At 41.4% G+C, this 17,496-nt stretch overlaps 1 protein-coding gene across 1 annotated transcript in view; it reads left to right on the top strand.

Moving 5' to 3' along the window:
* Positions 1 to 616: 616 nt before the first annotated feature.
* Positions 617 to 17,496, top strand: part of ADAMTS12 (ADAM metallopeptidase with thrombospondin type 1 motif 12) — a gene marked incomplete at its 3' end in the record, with an annotated part of 162,945 nt that continues 146,065 nt past the window's right edge. The window contains exons 1-2 of the mRNA XM_080638717.1: positions 617 to 995; positions 5,759 to 6,120. Of these exons, the coding sequence (XP_080494843.1) occupies positions 869 to 995; positions 5,759 to 6,120 (489 nt within the window). The 5' untranslated portion in view covers positions 617 to 868. The remainder of the gene's footprint in view (positions 996 to 5,758; positions 6,121 to 17,496) is intronic.

Below are 17,496 nucleotides of genomic sequence, written 5' to 3'. Positions count from 1 at the left end.
AGGCAACGGAGCTGGTGCAGGGCCTGGAGCACAAATGTGATGGGGAATGGCTGAGGGAATTGGGGGGTTTAGTCTGGAGAAGGCTCAGGAGGGACTTTACTGGTCTCTACAACTGTCTGAAAGGAGGATGGAGCAAAGAGGTGGCTGGTCTCTTCTGACTAAGAAATGATAGGCCGAGGAGTAATGGCCTCAAGCTGCACATGGGGAGGTTTACATTGGATATTGGGAATTTTTTTTCACTGAAAGAGTGATCAGGCATTGGAGCAGGCTGCCCAGGGCAGTGGAGGAATCACCATTCCTGGAAGTGATAAAAACCCATGTAGATTAGGCCCTCAGTGACATGGTTTAGTGGTGGCCTTGGCAGTGCTGGGGTAGAGATTTGACTCGATGATCTTGAAGGTCTTTTCCAACCGGGTTGGTTCTGTGACTCAGCAGGAGGGAAAATCTGCCCTGATGGGTGCGGGACTGCGAGGCCCAGCTACGACCTGCTGTGTGGAGCCGGAGCAGGAAGGCTGCCTTGTGCGGCTGCCCTCTCCGGGGCTGCCGGGGCTAACGCCCCACCTTTGAGCCGTGGAGGGCGGAGTGGGGGTGCGGCAGTCCCCGCTGGCGGCCTCTCGTCCCCTCCCCTCCCACTGGCCCGGCCCGGTTCGCTCCACCGCCTTAACCCCGGCGGCTCCGAGGCGGGGGTTCCCGGAGCGGCTCCCTCCCCACAACCCTCCTTCCTCCCCGGCAGAAACCAGACACCGGGACGGCCCCGTGCAGTCCTTGTGGGGAGCGGCTCTGGGAGGCCGCTGCGCCGCTGCCCCGCCGCCTGGCTATGCCGCGGCCCGGCTAGGCGCGGCCCCGCTCGGAGCTCCCCGCCCGCACCATGCCATGTGTCCCGCGGAGCCGGGGGGCACACGTCTCCCTCTGGATCCTTGTCCTTCACGTCCAAGCGCCCTGCCTGAGCAGGACCCCGCCGGCCGGCAGCTCGCTCTTCCCCGACGAGAGGCAAGGTCAGTAGTTGGGTGCGGGGAGTTCCCCGGCACGGTGTGAGGGAGAGCGGGCTCGGCCCGGGTGTGCATCCCGCGGGTCGGGTCGTGGCTCCTTGGCACTGCTCGGGCAGGAGAGGAGAGGGGACGAGCCTCGCTCGCTGCTGCTGCGGCTCGGGATGAGCGGTGCTGGCCGGGCTGTTGCGTGTGCGAGCCCGCAGCGTACCCTCGAGCAGCTCTGGGGACCGGCTGGTCCAGCCTTTAAAGTTTTGAAGTGAGAACACAACTCTGCCTGTGCCCACCTGTTGCTGTTTGGAGATCGCCGCGTTGCACCGTGTAGATAAAGGTATTGCTAAATGCTGCTTTTTGCTCGTCTTCCTCGTTAAAAAGCATCTCTCTAAATACCAGAATAGTTTCCTACTAAGCTGAAAAAGTGTACTGCCCTGTTGTTTTGTTTTTGTTTTGTTGAGGGCTTTTTTGTTTGGGTTTTTTTTTTGTGTGTGTGGGTTTGTTTTTTTAAACAAAGAAAAATTGGGGTTATCAGGGTATATGACACACTGTGATTTATCCGTTATTTAGTGAGGATGATAAATTAAAAGTGAGGCTTTATCTGTGGGATGAATCTCTTGAGGCTGCTGCCCAGGTGGATTAATTCATTCCCTCGACTGGAACTGGCTGCACACCTCCCTGGGGGAGTGTAAGTCAGGAATTTTATCCTGTTGTCTGTTTAAAGAAAATCAGAGGCAGCTCCCAAGAGAGAAAAATTATGATTAGTTGGAAGACTCTGCCTGGCGGTAGAAGACTCGAAAGTGCGGGAGGAAATTTTGCTTCCTGAAAACCTTCCTGATGCAATCAACAGCTGTGGTGCTGTCAGTGGGAGAGCTTGAACACAGAGGAGAAAATCTGCTGTGCATCTCAGAGATCATGGACATAAAAAGTGGTTAAGCAAGCTGCTGAACAGTGAACAATTACCCTGAAGTTAGTTCTTGCTGGATGTATTTAAACTGAATGCAAACAGTCACTGCATTCCTGTGTCTCTCTAGATGGGACAGAACAGGGATGCTGTGTTAGCACATAATAGTTGTTTAACTGTCCGGCATTTGAAAGTGAATGTAGAATTAATTTAACTTTCTACGCATGAAAAACCTAGGCTTTCTTAGGTGTTTTCAAATAGTTTTGTGTAAAGGGACAGTTAAAATTTGGCTGGGTTTTTTTTTGCGATGGAAGATTGAATGCAGCACTAAGTGTAAAGAACTTAAATTTGTATCTTGCGTAGCTGAAGCGACTGTTGTGCTCCCTCCACATGCACAACAAGTGTAGCAGTCGGAACAGTTAAGGATTCTCTCACTGAATGTTGAAGGGCTGATCCTTGCTATGGGACTTTGGAGCTTGGGGTGTTCCCTGGATACAGAGCCTTTCTTTGGCTTGGGAAGATGCCTCCTCTAGAGAAGAGCAGCTCTATTTCCTATTGCAAGGAATCGTTTGAAAAGAAGCCAGAGGGTCTGAGGGGCAGATGTAGATGAACTGCAAACATGGAGATGAAACAATGTCAAATGATGATGTGTCACATTTTAAAGGAATTTTGTCAGAAAACATCTTACCTGTCTGAAAAAAATTCTGCTTTTCCTGATACATGTGACAGACTGTGTATGTTTTTCTCTGTGTCCTAGTTTATTCACTTGTGTACAGCCATCTTTATGGACAGTTCTCTGCTGTGTTTTGAATCCACAGAGGAGCAGAACAGGCAGCATTGGTTTGGAATATTATCAGATGTTTTCAGTGATGCAGAATTAGGAGGGTCTGCTGGGGAACTTTAACTACTTAAACAATTCTTAGACTTGTCAAACAAACATGAATGGCCTGTGCAAACGGTGATGCAAGTCTAAGTACTGACTTGAATGTTTGGTTCTGCTCGTGGCACTGATGCAAGCCGGCATGCCCAGGCTGCAGTTTTGGAAGGATATAGTGATCCCTGGAGCCACACAAGATGTCCAGGGAAGTCTTCCCATTCCTGGACTATGAATCCTGAGCAGTGCCACTTGGCAGGCAGAGCTTCCATTGAGTGGAGAGTGTTAGAGGTGGCTAAGGAGCATGCCATGGCATGTGAGCCCTGAGCCTTGTTAGTGGCACTGGGATAGTTTCCCTCTGTTTAGTGTTTGCTGGCACTAAGGGAACCTGTGGTGTTTTAATAAGAAAAATTACTGCTTTAGGAAAATTGGGGCAGCCAGTGTTGAAGAATTCAACCCTTATTCTTGTGCAGTCTGGGTTGCACGCATTAAGTTATTCCATTTGTTGCCTCTGCCTTCTAGTTGGGTGTTACTCTTTCCTAGAAGGGCAGAAAGGTAAAAACAAAATTGTACCTCCTATTTTTGTTTTACACTCCAACAAGAAAGATCGAGTGGTATGTTAGGCTTAATGTGGAGTTCAGTTAGTTGTTATTGGTAGGATTGCCCTTGCAAACCTCTACCCAATGGTCTAGACAAAACTGGTAATGATTATTTGCAGAGATACCCTTAGCCTCATCTTGCTAAACTTTGTTGTGTTGTAATCTTGATCCCTCTGGTCGTTTGAAAACTGCTTAATAATTCAATTCCATGATTATATTACAGTATACTGTTATTGCAGCATAATTTGCTCTCCAATGACTAGCATTCAGAAATGAGTATTTAAGGAGGGGTGGAGGAAGATAGACTTCTCTGCCTTGATAATTCTGTTGCCATCAGATGCTTAGGCATTATTTTCCCTTTTACCGATGATGATGTCTAAACTGCCTTAACCTCTAATCACTGTAATGAAATAAAAAACTTCCTTGAATAGTTTGAGGTCCAAAACCACAAGTCTTTGGTCTTGCATGGAGCTGAACAGTTAAGCCACAACAAATTAATCTCAAGATATCAAGCCAAGGCAAATCGCACAGTGACAGCAAATGAGTAAGTTTTCCTTCAGGCATTTAATTTGATTATTTAAGTGAGTTGTGCTGAAAACCATAGAAATGGGGCCTGATCTTGCTTGATCTTGCAGTGTTCTCTGTTAGCCTGCCTTTGCTAGCACAATATGGGATGTGGGTCTTCTCAGAAGTCTAATAATGAAACTTCTGCAGGTAAGCCATGTTTTTGGGAGTTTTACCTCTCTTGTCCTGCTCATTTTTTGCTTCACTCTGGAGTGTGAGGAAGGAGTGACCTATTTTCAGCTGCTAAATTGTTCAGCTGGCACCTTATGTGCTATATAGAGGCTGTGTAAACTGCAGGCGTGAAGGTGTGGATTGAATTTCCCGTGCCTCAGCCCTTTCTGTACTTATGTGGGCAGGGGCAGGAGATGTCTCAGAACTTGTGGTAGTTGTTAGTCTCTGAGGTGTCAAGACCTGCTGCTGTGGACATTTAAAAGCCCACTGCTGTGGCTTGTCCTGCAAAGGCAAAAAGTCATGATAGGCTGGTGGGAAGACTTGTGTACCAAGAATTCTGTTGTGTATGAGAATAAGTTTGCTTCTGAAATAAAGGTGCTACTGAAACAAGGCAAAATTTCTTACATAGTTTTGTATATGTGCTTTTTTTTTGTTTTGTTTTTTTGTTTTTTTTCCTGATGGCCTGATGAAAGACAAGCATCCATGTCTCATACTGCAGCTAATGAGGACAAAGAAGATACACTCCTTTCCATAGGGGATGAACCTGGACAGCTATCTGTCTCAACGTGGTTTATCCTGTGTGGCTTTGAAGATACAGGCAGTGGAGAGAATTGTCTCTAGAAGGATTGTCTTATCAGTCCTAAGGAGGAGTAAAGTGCTCTGGAAGTACCTGGAGCAGACTAATTGCTTTGTTAACCAGCTTAATTAATGAATAAGGTTTAAGTGCTTCAAGTACAAGTGGCTGGGACTTCAGGAGTGAAGAGCAAACAGCCGTAGGGAAGGAGGAACTGGAATGACATGTATCCTCACAATTTCTTTTTGATGAAATATGTTCAGACTGATTTCTTGGGCTGAAGTCAAGTGTGCTAGCAGATCTGGCACTAAGAGTGTGAGTTTGTAGGGACTGTGTTTTATGTGTATTTATGTTATTTGTTTGGGACTTTTGAGTTTTACACTAATTTAAAGAAAAATGAAATTGGAAACAGGTCATATTCTGTGTCACAGCAGGAGACGAGTGCCAGGAGCACTTTCTTCCCTTGTTAGATTCTGATAAGTGCTAATACATCCGATCTTACTCTGGTTGGAACCTCTTATAGAAAATGACACAGTTACTTCATTCCCCTTCAAACCCTTTTGTAAAATTCCATCCTGTGCTGCAACTGCTAAAGCTGATGCTACTGAGGTGCTACTGTTGTGGCCTGTCAAGCCAATTAGTGGTGCTCCCTTCACCCACGTGTCTTTTTAAGGCTCTGTCTCCTGCTTCAGGTGGTCAGCTTTTTGGATGTGTGGGGATGATCTTGATCAGAGCATTGTGTGCTGGGGACCTAGAACAGAGAGGTTTCTCAGCTCTTGTGGGGTTGGAAAGAGATGTGTGTGTGACAGTCAATCCTTCACATGAATGGTGACAAAATGTTTGAAAAGAAGAATTTTTAACTTCTAAGTTGAGTGTTATAATGGAGAGTAGAAAGCCTGGATAGGGACTGTAGTGCATGGTGGTCTGTACGCTACCTGCCTTTATGTCAGTAGGATGGTGTAGTGAATTGCAGTATTTTTTGAGTTTCCCCATTAAATCATGTGAGATTTGAACAGGCTAGGACTCACTCTAGGTTTACTTCTTTTGTTTTCTTTTTTCTTTTTTTTTTTTTCTTTTTCCCCTTCCTCTCAGAGCAATTTATCAAGACATTGCCAGAATACCATGTGGTTGATCCAGCAAGAGTAGATGCAAGCGGGCATTTTCTTTCTTTTAATTTACACCATCACATCTCAAACACGAGGAAGAAGAGAGACCTCAGCAAAAACGATGATGTGGTATACTACAAAATCAACCATGAGGATAAGGATCTGTTTTTTAACCTGACTGCCCATATGCGATTTCTTTCCCGTAACTACGTAGTAGAACGGAGACGTGGCAACCACACTGGTGCGAAGATTGCAACTCACTTGGGAGCTCCTTGCCACTTCATTGGCACAGTGTTGCAGCCAGGTGCTGGGAGCGGGACAGCAGCGATCAGCACTTGCGATGGCCTGGTAAGTGACATGTCCTTTAATGAATGTGGTTCTGGCTAATTTTTGTATTATTAGAACCAAGCTACAACAGTGGTGTATGAATATGTTTCACTGGTAAGAGACTGGATGAGCCAGTCTTACATAACACTCTGACATAATCTTACTGACATAATGCTCTGGAAGAATCGGTTTAATACTATGGATGTCATTTGAATTTTGTGGAAGAGAGAATCAGGTCGAAAGTTGATGCTAAGGCCCACCTGGGGTTTACTTTAGCCCTAGATTATTTTTTTTTTCTGGTGGTGGACTGAACATCTCTGTCATACCTGTGGCTTGAAGCCATTCAAATATCCAGTCACTACGTTGATCCCATTAGTAGTTGGAGCAACTTTGCTATGCATCTGGATATGAGCTCCTGTTTTAGTTTCCTCTAAAAGGAATGTAGGTCAGGTGCAACAAAACTGCCGTTCTTGTCAAACCTACTGATGGTAGGCTGGGAAGACTGAGAGATTTGCTTCAGAACTGCACTGCAACTTCAGAAATAAATGTTAGGGTCGATGCAACCTTAGCCAGAGCTTTACATTCACATCTGAACTACTTCTAAGCATCCCTAATTCAGAAGAGTACTTCTGAGGCTGGAGCTTGAAGTCTTAGTAGACTGTGGCAAAGACAAGGAGGTAGAAACCTTATGTTTGTTTTTACCACTACCATAGGTTAGGTTTCTGTTTCTAGAGGATAATGCTTGAACCCATGTTGTCTGGGAGGGGAAGACCACACAGACAGCTGGAATGTGAAGGGGATGCTACAGGGAGCTGTGTAAAATGTCACACATAATTGCTGAGAAGCAAACGCAAATGATATGTGAACTGTGCAGACAAAGGTGATGAAATGTGTACAGGGTGTGTGTGCTGTAGTGCCTTGACCACTGAGTGGCAAATTATAGTTTTTGAAAGTGCATAGAGCAGTGCACTGATGCCTTGCTGACAACACATCTCAATCTGGCACAGGCTAGGGACTGATGCTTCGTTTTTGGGCATGAGCTCCACGCCAAAGCGTGTATCTGTAAAGTACGTTCTTTCCCTGACAACCTGTCAGGGTCTAAGTGTGTTCCTTGCTATTGAGAAGTATGAAGCTTTCTGAAGCTTTGGAAAATCAGTGGGTTACAAAAGTGTCCTGGCAATTTATGAAAAGTAACATGAAGACAGCTCTGGGGTAGATGAAATGAGAAACTTTGGAGTCTTACACAGTGCTGATGACACTTCTGGCATGTTGCCTGAAGAAACAGACTGTTGCTTAAAGTCAGAAGCTTCAGTCCCACAGGCAGGAAGATCAGGGATTTTCTTAGTAACTCTTCCAGTATGGACCAACTTATCAAAACTTCCCTGAAACATGTTATGGTCATACAGTAAGGAAAAGGAGATAGAATGAAAAAAAGTGGTTCCTTTGGTTGTTTTGTCTTGTGCTTTACCAGAATTCTTTGTTAGTTTTCATTAGAATGAGAACTTGAAATTGAGTTCTAGGTCTTCATTATACCTTCTGAAGTCTGCAACAAGGATTTAACCCTCAAATTACATTTTAAATTCAGCTTGGTAATATCCTGTGAAGTGATCCTTTAATTTGGGCTACAAACTTTTTGAGGTTTACTTTGATTTGGAGGGTTTTTGAAACAATGTTCGCTAGAATACAGGCTTGGAGATTGTTTCTTTTTGACAGAACACTTGCATCAGAAAAATACTGTAATGGCTTGGGTTTTCCCACTACCCCAAAATGAAACCTTGAAAATATACAATCATAAATTAATTCAGGTTGAAAGTGGCTTTCAGAGAAAACCACGATGGTTTTGATGCAATGATTTTTGAAGTCCAGGAGTCACTGCTCTTAAGAGGTTTCAGTAAGAGTTGGGTCTGAATCTCTTAACTCCTCTGACTGCCACAGCTGGGGAAAGGTGGTTTAGCTTGCGTTTCACCTGGAAGTTTTCCAAAAGATCCAGTGTCATATGGAAACACTGATTAATGAGTAATTTCGCCAGTGCTGAGAAGCGCAGTCTGGTTTTCAGAATGAAACCATGTTGTTTCTGAAACTGTATGTGATAGTCTGCTGCTTCCTGAGCTAATGGTAAATTATTTCCATCCTGGAGATCCACAGTTTTTTGCTGTTCTGTACCATGTCTTTTTCTGCCTTTTTTTTTTTTTTTTCTGAGATGTATTGTGTTTCTTAATTGAAAAGAATTTTTTCTGTCTATTCTTATCAGGGATGAAAGGAGAATTGAGAATAGGTAAAACACATGGAATTAGAGCAACTTATTTGAGATACTAAAAACCTATCCCATGAGGAGAAATTGTAAGCTTATTTACTATAGGATATTAATTCTAAACTACTTGATAAAAAGAGTTATATGAACAACGAACTGCACAAGGCGAGTTGGTAAGGCTCTGTGGGGCTGAGATGGGAAGAAGAGGAAGATAACAAAACAGTGTGGTTAAAAGATGCCAGATTCCCAGAACAGGCTTTGGCAGCAGTGACTGCTGCATAGGTCTCTGTGCAGAATCAGGACCATGCTCTTGAGTGTGTGCTTTGGCAAGTAGGTCCTGATTCTGCACACCACTGCAAGCTGACAGAGAGCTGATGTGCTCCAGCCTCATAACCTGGGAGCTGGTAAGAACCAGTACCTTAGCCTTCAGATCTGGGGAATGGGAGTGTTATTGATGTTCCTTTCCTCTACACTATTTTGTCTTGACAGTTCAGCTGTGTTGTAAAGTGATAAACATACTTTGCTTTTTTTGTTGAGATGATCTTAAATAAGCTAAATGAGGTACTGATTTATGATAGTAGTGAGTGATGTAGAGAGATATTCCTTGGCGGTGTTCAAGGCCAGGTTGGATGAGGCCTTGGGTGGCACGGTTTAGTGTGAGGTGTCCCTGCCCATGGCAGGGGGGTTGGAACTAGATGATCTTAAGGTCCTTTCCAACCCTAACTATTCTATGATTCTATGACAGCAAAGTGTGTCATACCTAAACTGCTATTTTTTCTTCATGATAGGGGCTGGTAAAAAATTTATAATACTGAAAAATACTGATTTAAGTAAATAAATGTGTTTTACGGGAATATTCCATTTGTTGGCTTTTAGTGGGAAGAGGTTGAAATGTTATCTTGTAATTTTACCCAGTGAATTGCTTAAGGATATTGTCATCTTTTGCAACACCACCCACCCCCCTGCGAAAAAGATGAACAAAAATTAGAATTGGCCTGAAGTGGGGCACAATAAATTCCTAAAGATGACTGTTGGAGTGGAATCCTAGTTTTATTCTTCTTTCTGGAATGAATTCCTCTTATGGGAAGTCTACTTGGTTCATATTTGGAAGTTCCTGAATTTACAGGACAAAAGCAGTGTATAAGAACAAAACAGACGTGTGGTTTAGATTTGTATTCTGTCATAAGGGCCACTTGCATAGAGCACTGAAAGTATGGTAAACCTAGAAATGGATTTTCATCTCCCTTGAGTTTTTACTTTGAAATAAATTCCTGCTTCCGTTAGCATTTCATGGACATTGCGCACATAGCAAAGATATAACTTACTATTAATTTTTATTCATGGCACTCTTTAGAATCAGATTTCTTCTGCATAAATCAATTGGATGATGCTGAGAAGATGCGGTTTTCAAAGGGGTATCTGTTTGACTAAATCAGAATGACAAATGATTGAAAAAGAGAAGTGACACTTTCAAAATGTGGGAAACAACTTTTTGCCATCAGCAGTTCTCCAGGTTGACAGCCTGTTGCATTTCAAATAGAATGTCATCAGTCTTAGGAGTTGCAGCATTTCCTTAGTTGTTTTGAAAACAGTACGCTGATGTATTATAAATTTCATTTTCCTATGTATTTATATATTCCCCAAATGCCCTGTAAGAGGAATAATAAAGTGACAGGTTTGAGATATAAGAACGGAGAAGACAGTCATTGTATGACATTGTTCTTTTTTAAAAATGTAAATATGTCTCTGGGCAGAATGGGACAAGAGGATTAAGAGGACAAACTAGCAGAGATCTGGAGGAATTTAGCTGTAATTTCAAAATCTTCTTCTTTTTTTTTTTTTATTAACTCCTTGTGATATCCTTGTTTCCCTTTCATGCTGAATAGGTCAGGACCTTTTTAACAGGTTGAAGAACATGGTTCTGCAAGCTCTGTCTCTCCTGGATCAGTTGTCCTATAGCCCAGAGAAATGACCATGTTTTTCTATTCCTGTGTGGTATACCTGCAACCAACATTTTTTTTCTTCCAGTAAAAGTGGGGTTTTTTTTTGGCTATGTACGTGGCAGTGCAGGAATACGCTTAAAGAAGGGGAAGATGTAACCTTTTCTTCTGTTGCACTTACGATCATCTGAAACTGGATTTAGCACTCATCTCTTACATGGAATTGCACCCAAAACATATTTAAACACACGTGCTGTTTTGGTGGCTGTTATTTTAAGAGATAAATTGAAATGTATTTCTGTAATGTTAATAAAGGTACTGGGAAACAAATATGCAAGTTCTTTTTCAGGGTCTCTTTCCTTCATGCATCTTTCTTTGCTTCTTCTGAGAGAGTCTCTGACTTTGTACAGTCTCTCACTGTACAGTACTTGGTGAGTTCTGCTTGTGGTTGGAAGTATGGCAGATGGCCCTATCTGCCAGTCATGTCTTTTTATTTGTATGTCAGTGACATCTCCACAGCAGCCTCTTTTGGTTTGTCCAGCTGGTGATGATCTGCTGGAACTAAAATGTAGGAATAAGGTGTTTGGAGAATATCAGGTATGAAAGCAAGCAGCCAGCCTTTTTCTTGCGGGTGGGAATTGCTCTATGGTTGGATATAATGGAGCTTCCAAAGTCTAAATCTTCTGATTTGGCTTGTTGTGGCATGTGTAAAGAAGGAAAGACCTGCTAAGTAACTTGGTTGTGTATTTGCTGAATGTTTCTTTTTAGGCTGTAGTATGAAAAATACTGTAAGTAGAAAAATTTACACTGAAACTAAACACAGTGTTCTGTGTCATGCTTGGATGGCCTGTTCTATCTGTATAGTAATAAATACCTGGATATTCTCCTCATGTGACTAGTGTTGTTTGGTTTTTTTTTATTGTTGTTGGTTTGTTTGTTTGAAGATGATCCAGAGATAGGGGGTATTTTCTGTTTGTTTTATCGTTCAGTTTATTTTGCCCCCAACAGATTCATCATTCAAACTTTGACTAGTATTTGCTGCAGTACTTTAACATCCATCCTTTCTCTTCATCTTTGAACTTAAACTATTCATCTGCCAGCTCCCTTCCCCCAGTCTTTTGTTTGCAAAAAGACTCTAATTGACAGGTCAAATGAATCTCAGCAGTGATCTCAATACATGAGAATCTGGCTGTGCATGTGGCTTCTGGTCTTGGCCTTGTCACCTTTAGCCAATATGAAGTTGTTAGCCCATAAGGTGTGTATGGCTGGAGTTCTTATAACATAGTTGTTACTTCTCAGTGGAACAGTCATTGATGGTGTAGGTGAAAATTAGATTAGTCAGTATGAACTGATTTAAGTGGAATATCCAGGATTAGAATGCTTTAAAGTAACTGTTTTTGAGAAAAGGAAAGACAGACTGTTGTATAGTTTTCAGAAATCTAATTCTCTTTTTTAAATCTGTATGTACTGATTTCCTAATCACTTAGGAATATTGTTAGTGTACAGAGCTGTCAATCATAGTTCCAGTCTCTGGGAGTCTTTTTAATGAATCTTCTATGCATGTGTGTACTTTTTCTCCCCTTTTTTCCTGAAAGTCTTCATTCATCATTTAGTGTGTGGTGTTTTTTATAAAAAGTGTCTTGTTTACTGAGGGAAAACTGCAGAATTGTGACTTCAGTCTAACGGTTTAGAATCCAGAAATAAAAAATATCCATAACATCTCTTTTGCCTTGATTCCCAGTAATGTGAAGTTTGCAGGATGGTCTGTTTTTAGATTCTTCTAGTATGGCCTAATCTAGGCCATTGAGGCCTTATTCAGACTAATCTGAAAGAGAAACTGAGCTATCAGAGCCATTAAGTTCTCATGAGTTTTACAGGTAAAGAAGGGAACTTTTGATCAGTGGAATGATGGATGAACACATGCAGATTGACTGGTGGCTCAACACGACTCTAAGTTGGGTGCGACCCTAAGCAGGGTGCAGTGCTACCCATGGCTCAGCTGATAGTGAGGAGTGCTGGAGAATTCAGGAGACACTGACGAAAATTACTTTAAGTGAGGAGATGGAGTATGTGTGAGAAGTAGATCTGTGTGGAAACAAGGTTTTGATAGTTCTGCTGTTCAGAGAATTTTTTGTTCTTTAATCCATTTTTGTGATGGCTGAAAGGAAGGATCCAGCATGGAAGTAAATAGAATTGTTTGCACATTTTTGCCATCTCAACAAAGTGCTGTACTTGCTGCCCATCACATGGGCCCATGCTTTGTATGTAATAATTAATAATGAGCAGAGGAGAGGGGAAGAACCAAAGCTTTCCTACGTATTCTGGTAGTGATGCATGTAATGTGACATTAATAGGGACAAATCTTGCCAATTGCATGCCTTATTTTATATCTATTCAAAAAGAGAAAATTACCAAGAGGAGCCTGCCTGTTCTTAGCAGACAGACACTGGCAGGATGTTAGATTGTGAACAGCAATGGGTGATGTAAACAACAGACCCAAATAGTGTGTGTATCCTGCTTGTACTTAGAGGATAGATGGGCTAGTGGTACTTTTACAGTAGCTGTGTGAGCCTGGCTTCTGGCACCAGCTGAAAAACAGCAGCCTGAAGGTCAGGTCCTGCCTCTTCAATGCTCTTTGTCTGCCAGAGAGGAGCAGCTGCAGTCCCTGAGCAGGGTCAGCATCAGGGCATGGTTATATATACACATGTATCAAGCACACACACATATGCAAAACTACATGCATGTATCTGGTTTTGTCATTGCAGAACAGTTACACTGCAGCTAAAGCTCTCTGTTTAAGATCCATGCCGTGTGAAGCATGTGAAGGCTTCTGCACTGTTGAATGCGTTAGGTATTACCAAGCTATTTTGCTTTTTTTCCAGAAATTGGTGCTTAACAGTTGAGTTCCCCAATGCATTTTTAAGTTGCAACAGAATGTAAGTATTTAGTAATTTAGGCTGGGATATGTATGTGCCCACACTGCCTCCGGGGTGTGCTTTGGAGAAAGATTAATCTGAAATTGCAAGCTCTAAAAATAAATAAGTAAATAAATAGTGATAAAAAACCTGGTTGTCTTGGCTAAGCAGTACCTATGTATCCGTTGTGGATTCCAATACTCATGGCAAACAGCAGGTTCTTAATAAACTGCATAGGCTTGTGCATGCATGGAAATCCGAAGAATAGATCTAAATGCGTTGTGGTTGTAACTCACAGTAAAGGCTGATGCAGATACTATTTATGAGTTGAAGTTTTCTTTTGTTCAAAGTCCACTCTTCTGACTTTTAAGTATATGTATTTAAAAGAAAGATGATTCTAAATGCTCAGTCCAAACTTTAGTAGCTGTTTATTTGGATGCTGTGTTAACTCTGTTTCCTTGTCTAGAACAGTCATAGACCAAATCTGGCCAAAATTGTAAGAATGGAGACTGTGGTAGAGTGAATGTGTTTGTTTCATCCAGCATCCTCTGTTCAACGTTGATGAAGTAAATATCTAGTAAAGAATAAAAATCAGGGCAGTAGGACATTGCTACTTCATCCTTTCGTCTGTTTTCGACTCAGATCTAATTTCTTGATGTGTCTGTTTTCTTTCTTGAGAACCTTCTGATGCAATAATCATTTGCATACTTTCTTGGCCTCCTGAGTCACTAGGTGCTAGAAACATGAATCTTCAGTATGAATTTCAACACTTTACGTGGATTTAGATGTATCTTCTTTTGTTTTTCACTAGCATTTTATCAGCTTCATTTGATGCTTTCTGAAGCTGTTGCCTTGGAGGAGACAATGAAGTGTCAACATGCTGTGAAGAAAAAATTCTTTATGTTCTTTTGCAACATTGTTAATGTGGCCATAGATTTAGAGCTTAATGGAACTTAAGTTCAAGCAAATATTATTTCCTTTATTTTTTTATTCCTTCATATTTACACAAAGTTCGAGTTCATTACATAGGCAAATCAAGATCTAGTCAGGTCCACTGTCTTTGTGATTAGATCAGACCAAGCAAATAGTGGATTAGGTATTGGGGGACAAAGCATGTTGTTTTTTGGGAAAACCCCATTTGCTACATAATTTATTTACCGTTTGCAGAAACTCTTCTCTTAAGAATTAACATGCTTCTGTGTTAGCAAGAGAAATGCAAATAATTTGTATTACTTTAAATCACCTTGGTGGATATTTAGGGAGCTAGAATGACATTGTAGGTAGTATTTCATCCTTATTGAAGTCCATCACACTTCAATTCATGTGTATCACTTCAGAAAAATGTCTCTACTAGAAAGTATATTATGAATAATTATTTCAAGTAACTGCAGACCAACTACATTTAATTGGGTGAATTTTATCACTGGATGAAACATTCCCTCACCCTCCTGTTCCCAAAATTTTCACGTAGTATAATCTCAGCTGGAAGTTTAGTTGGATCCAAAGCTGTATTTTTGTTCAGGATTTTGCCTCTCCTCTCAATATGTAATTTTGGTAACTTCCTAAACAGAAAGCTAGTAAACAGTTTTTGTTTTGGAATTACGGAATTTACTGGAAAAAAATTATCCCATTTTATTCATTAAATTGTTTCAGTTGATCTCAGTCTGCAAGTTTAAAGGGGGAGTGGGAACTGGTAGAAAAAATTCTCAGCTTTATATTTCTGAATGCCAGGTAGTTTAATAACAAACAGCAAACAACTCTTTCCATCTCAAAATTTTTGTTTAATTAGTGTCTGATTAGATCCCTTTGGAGGTGGGCATAGGGGCAGCTGAACCAGTAGAATTTTCTTTTGAGCTGTATTTCCATTAGTGTTGAATAACAGCCATGATGCGGTAGTGCACCCATGCAGATATTTCTAGTGTCTTTGATGTTTTGAATGTTTAATAATTACTGTTTGTGATTTGCACAGTGGTGGCAGTCTGCTCACTGCAAGTCACTTTTTTGCAGTTTACAATGTGCAAATTTGTATGTGCAAGATTGGCAGAGCAGTATTGTTATTTGGGAATGTTTAGTGAGAAACATCATCTTAGATTGAAAACAAACAAACAAGCTTGGCACATAATCTCCTAATTTTTTTCTCTTTCCTCAGGTCCTTTCAGTGAAAGAAAATTTTATCTGTACAGTTCTCTATAATTATTGCTTTCTGGTAGTAGCATATTTTAATAAGCCAGAAATCATCGATTTTCCCATGTCATGTATACCATGGTTTACCCTAGACAATCTGGTTTTAAAAAGCCACATTTTCAGTTTGCTGTCAGTACTCTCAGGGACTTCGAGTGGCTGTATCTTGAGATGTAAATAATAATTGCATGTCGGGAAGTTGCAGACTTGAGTGCATTTAGGTTAAAATTCTGTTTGGTGCTGTATGTCTCTAAAATAATCTGAGTACTACAATTGCTCTGACACCTCACAACTCTGTCCATTTGCAGACACTTATATGAAGAATGAGTGTGAATAAGAGTACTTTGTGAATGGAAGCTTTCCCTATCCTTTGCTGCTCCTCTGTGTATTACTTCATGGAATAGGAGCCTTCCTGCTCAGGGCATGAATATGCTACTGGGCTGCAAGTGCTGAAATTTATATGAAGGCCAGAGAGTTGAGGAAATGTCTGTAGACATCACACACCTGGTTCTTGGAGTGCACTGATGTATGAGAGGGCTGCATCAAGCAGCATCTGTATCTGTTTGGACAGCTATGGGGAGGGAGCAGCAAGGGACTGTAGCGCTCCCTCGGCCTCGCACTGGTGGTAGGTGCTGCTGTTGCTGCTCTCCACGTATGCGAAGCATCAGATAGGAGGCAGGTGAGTTTAGGCAGTGTGAAGGGGCTGGTACAATGGAATTGCATGCCAGGAGACATGGCATGTTTAAAATATGCCTCAGGCAGGAGAAGTGAGGAGGCCAAAACATGGGTCATCCTGTGGTACCCACCTCTGTCTGAAGGGTCTGAAGGTAAGGTAATATGTGCCCCTTGCTCTGGACTGTATTGGAGACTTACAGTTCAGGTGTTGTATTTTATACTGGTGTGAATAAAAAAAAATAATTTGTTGTGAATAGGGCTGGAATGATTCTTTTTTTCATATGCTGTATTTTTTAATATACTTTTCTTCAGCACAGTTTCCATATAAGCATTATAAGCATATAGGCATGTAAGTTGCCATAAGAAGCACTTCAAATGCAGTGCAGTGTGCTGGCAGGTGACTGACAAGCTAGCTGAGGTGTGGTATAATGCAAAACAGTATGTCTGTCAGATGAAGCCAATGGACCCCAGCAACTGCCTCACAGAGCGTATATGAGTTAAAAAACATTTGGAGATCTCTCTGGTGAATATGTTTCCAATCTGCTGTTCCTTCAGGAAAGGGAAAATTTAATGTCTTGGAAGAAAGGAATTCCAAACTTGATTCATGAATCACGTCATAGTTAATCACGCTCACAGATGCCTGGAGTTGATAGCTTATGTGTAGCCTGTGTGTTACCTTGGCCATTAAAGTTGGCATAATAGCTTCACTTCTTTAGTGGCTGTGTACTCAAGCATCTTAAATGAAGCATGGAATCACGAATGGAATAAAACTGCTCTTCACAGCATCATTGATGTGTTGATCTTTTGGATTTGTTTTGTTTTTTGCCCTTTGCCTGCTGTGCAGCGTGGCATAATATACCAGTTGCCAAAGTAGAACTACCCTTGAGATAGCTGTATTCATATGTACTTTCTCCAGCTAAGTTTCATCAGTCAACTCTGCTATTATTGCAGTAGTTGTTAGTGAGTACGTCTTTAATCTGTGGTCCTATTCTAAAAAGGAAGATTATTTATATCTTTAAATGTTTGTACAAACAGGGATTAAGTATGTAGTATTTGCCTTCCACAGCCTTTCTGCTGTGTCAAGGTACACAAAACAGACTAAGAGGAAATTGTGCTTGTCTTGATGCGTTGTATTTAATTATTTAGAAAAAAAAAAAAGGAAAAAGCATTGTGTTACTCAGTCTTTATTATCACATCTTTTTTACACTGGGACTCTTGGGTCCTTCTGTTATGGTGAAAAAGATCTTCATGTTGTGTCATTGCTGTGCCGAATATAATATGGTACTGGATCTAAGACTAGGACTCTAAGATCTGATGCAATTACAAGCAGTATTTTGTAACCGTTAACTTGTGCTGGAGCTTCCAGCTGTAATTTCTATTTACATTGATGTAGTGTGTGTCCTCTGTGGGCGTGCTTAACTTGTAAAAGGTAAAC

The sequence above is a fragment of the Psittacula echo genome (assembly GCF_963264785.1).
Source record: "Psittacula echo genome assembly, chromosome: Z".
Classification (NCBI taxonomy): Eukaryota; Metazoa; Chordata; class Aves; order Psittaciformes; family Psittacidae; genus Psittacula; species Psittacula echo.
The sequence above is the reverse complement of the archived record's forward strand: the minus strand, read 5'-3'. Positions and strand labels throughout refer to the sequence as shown.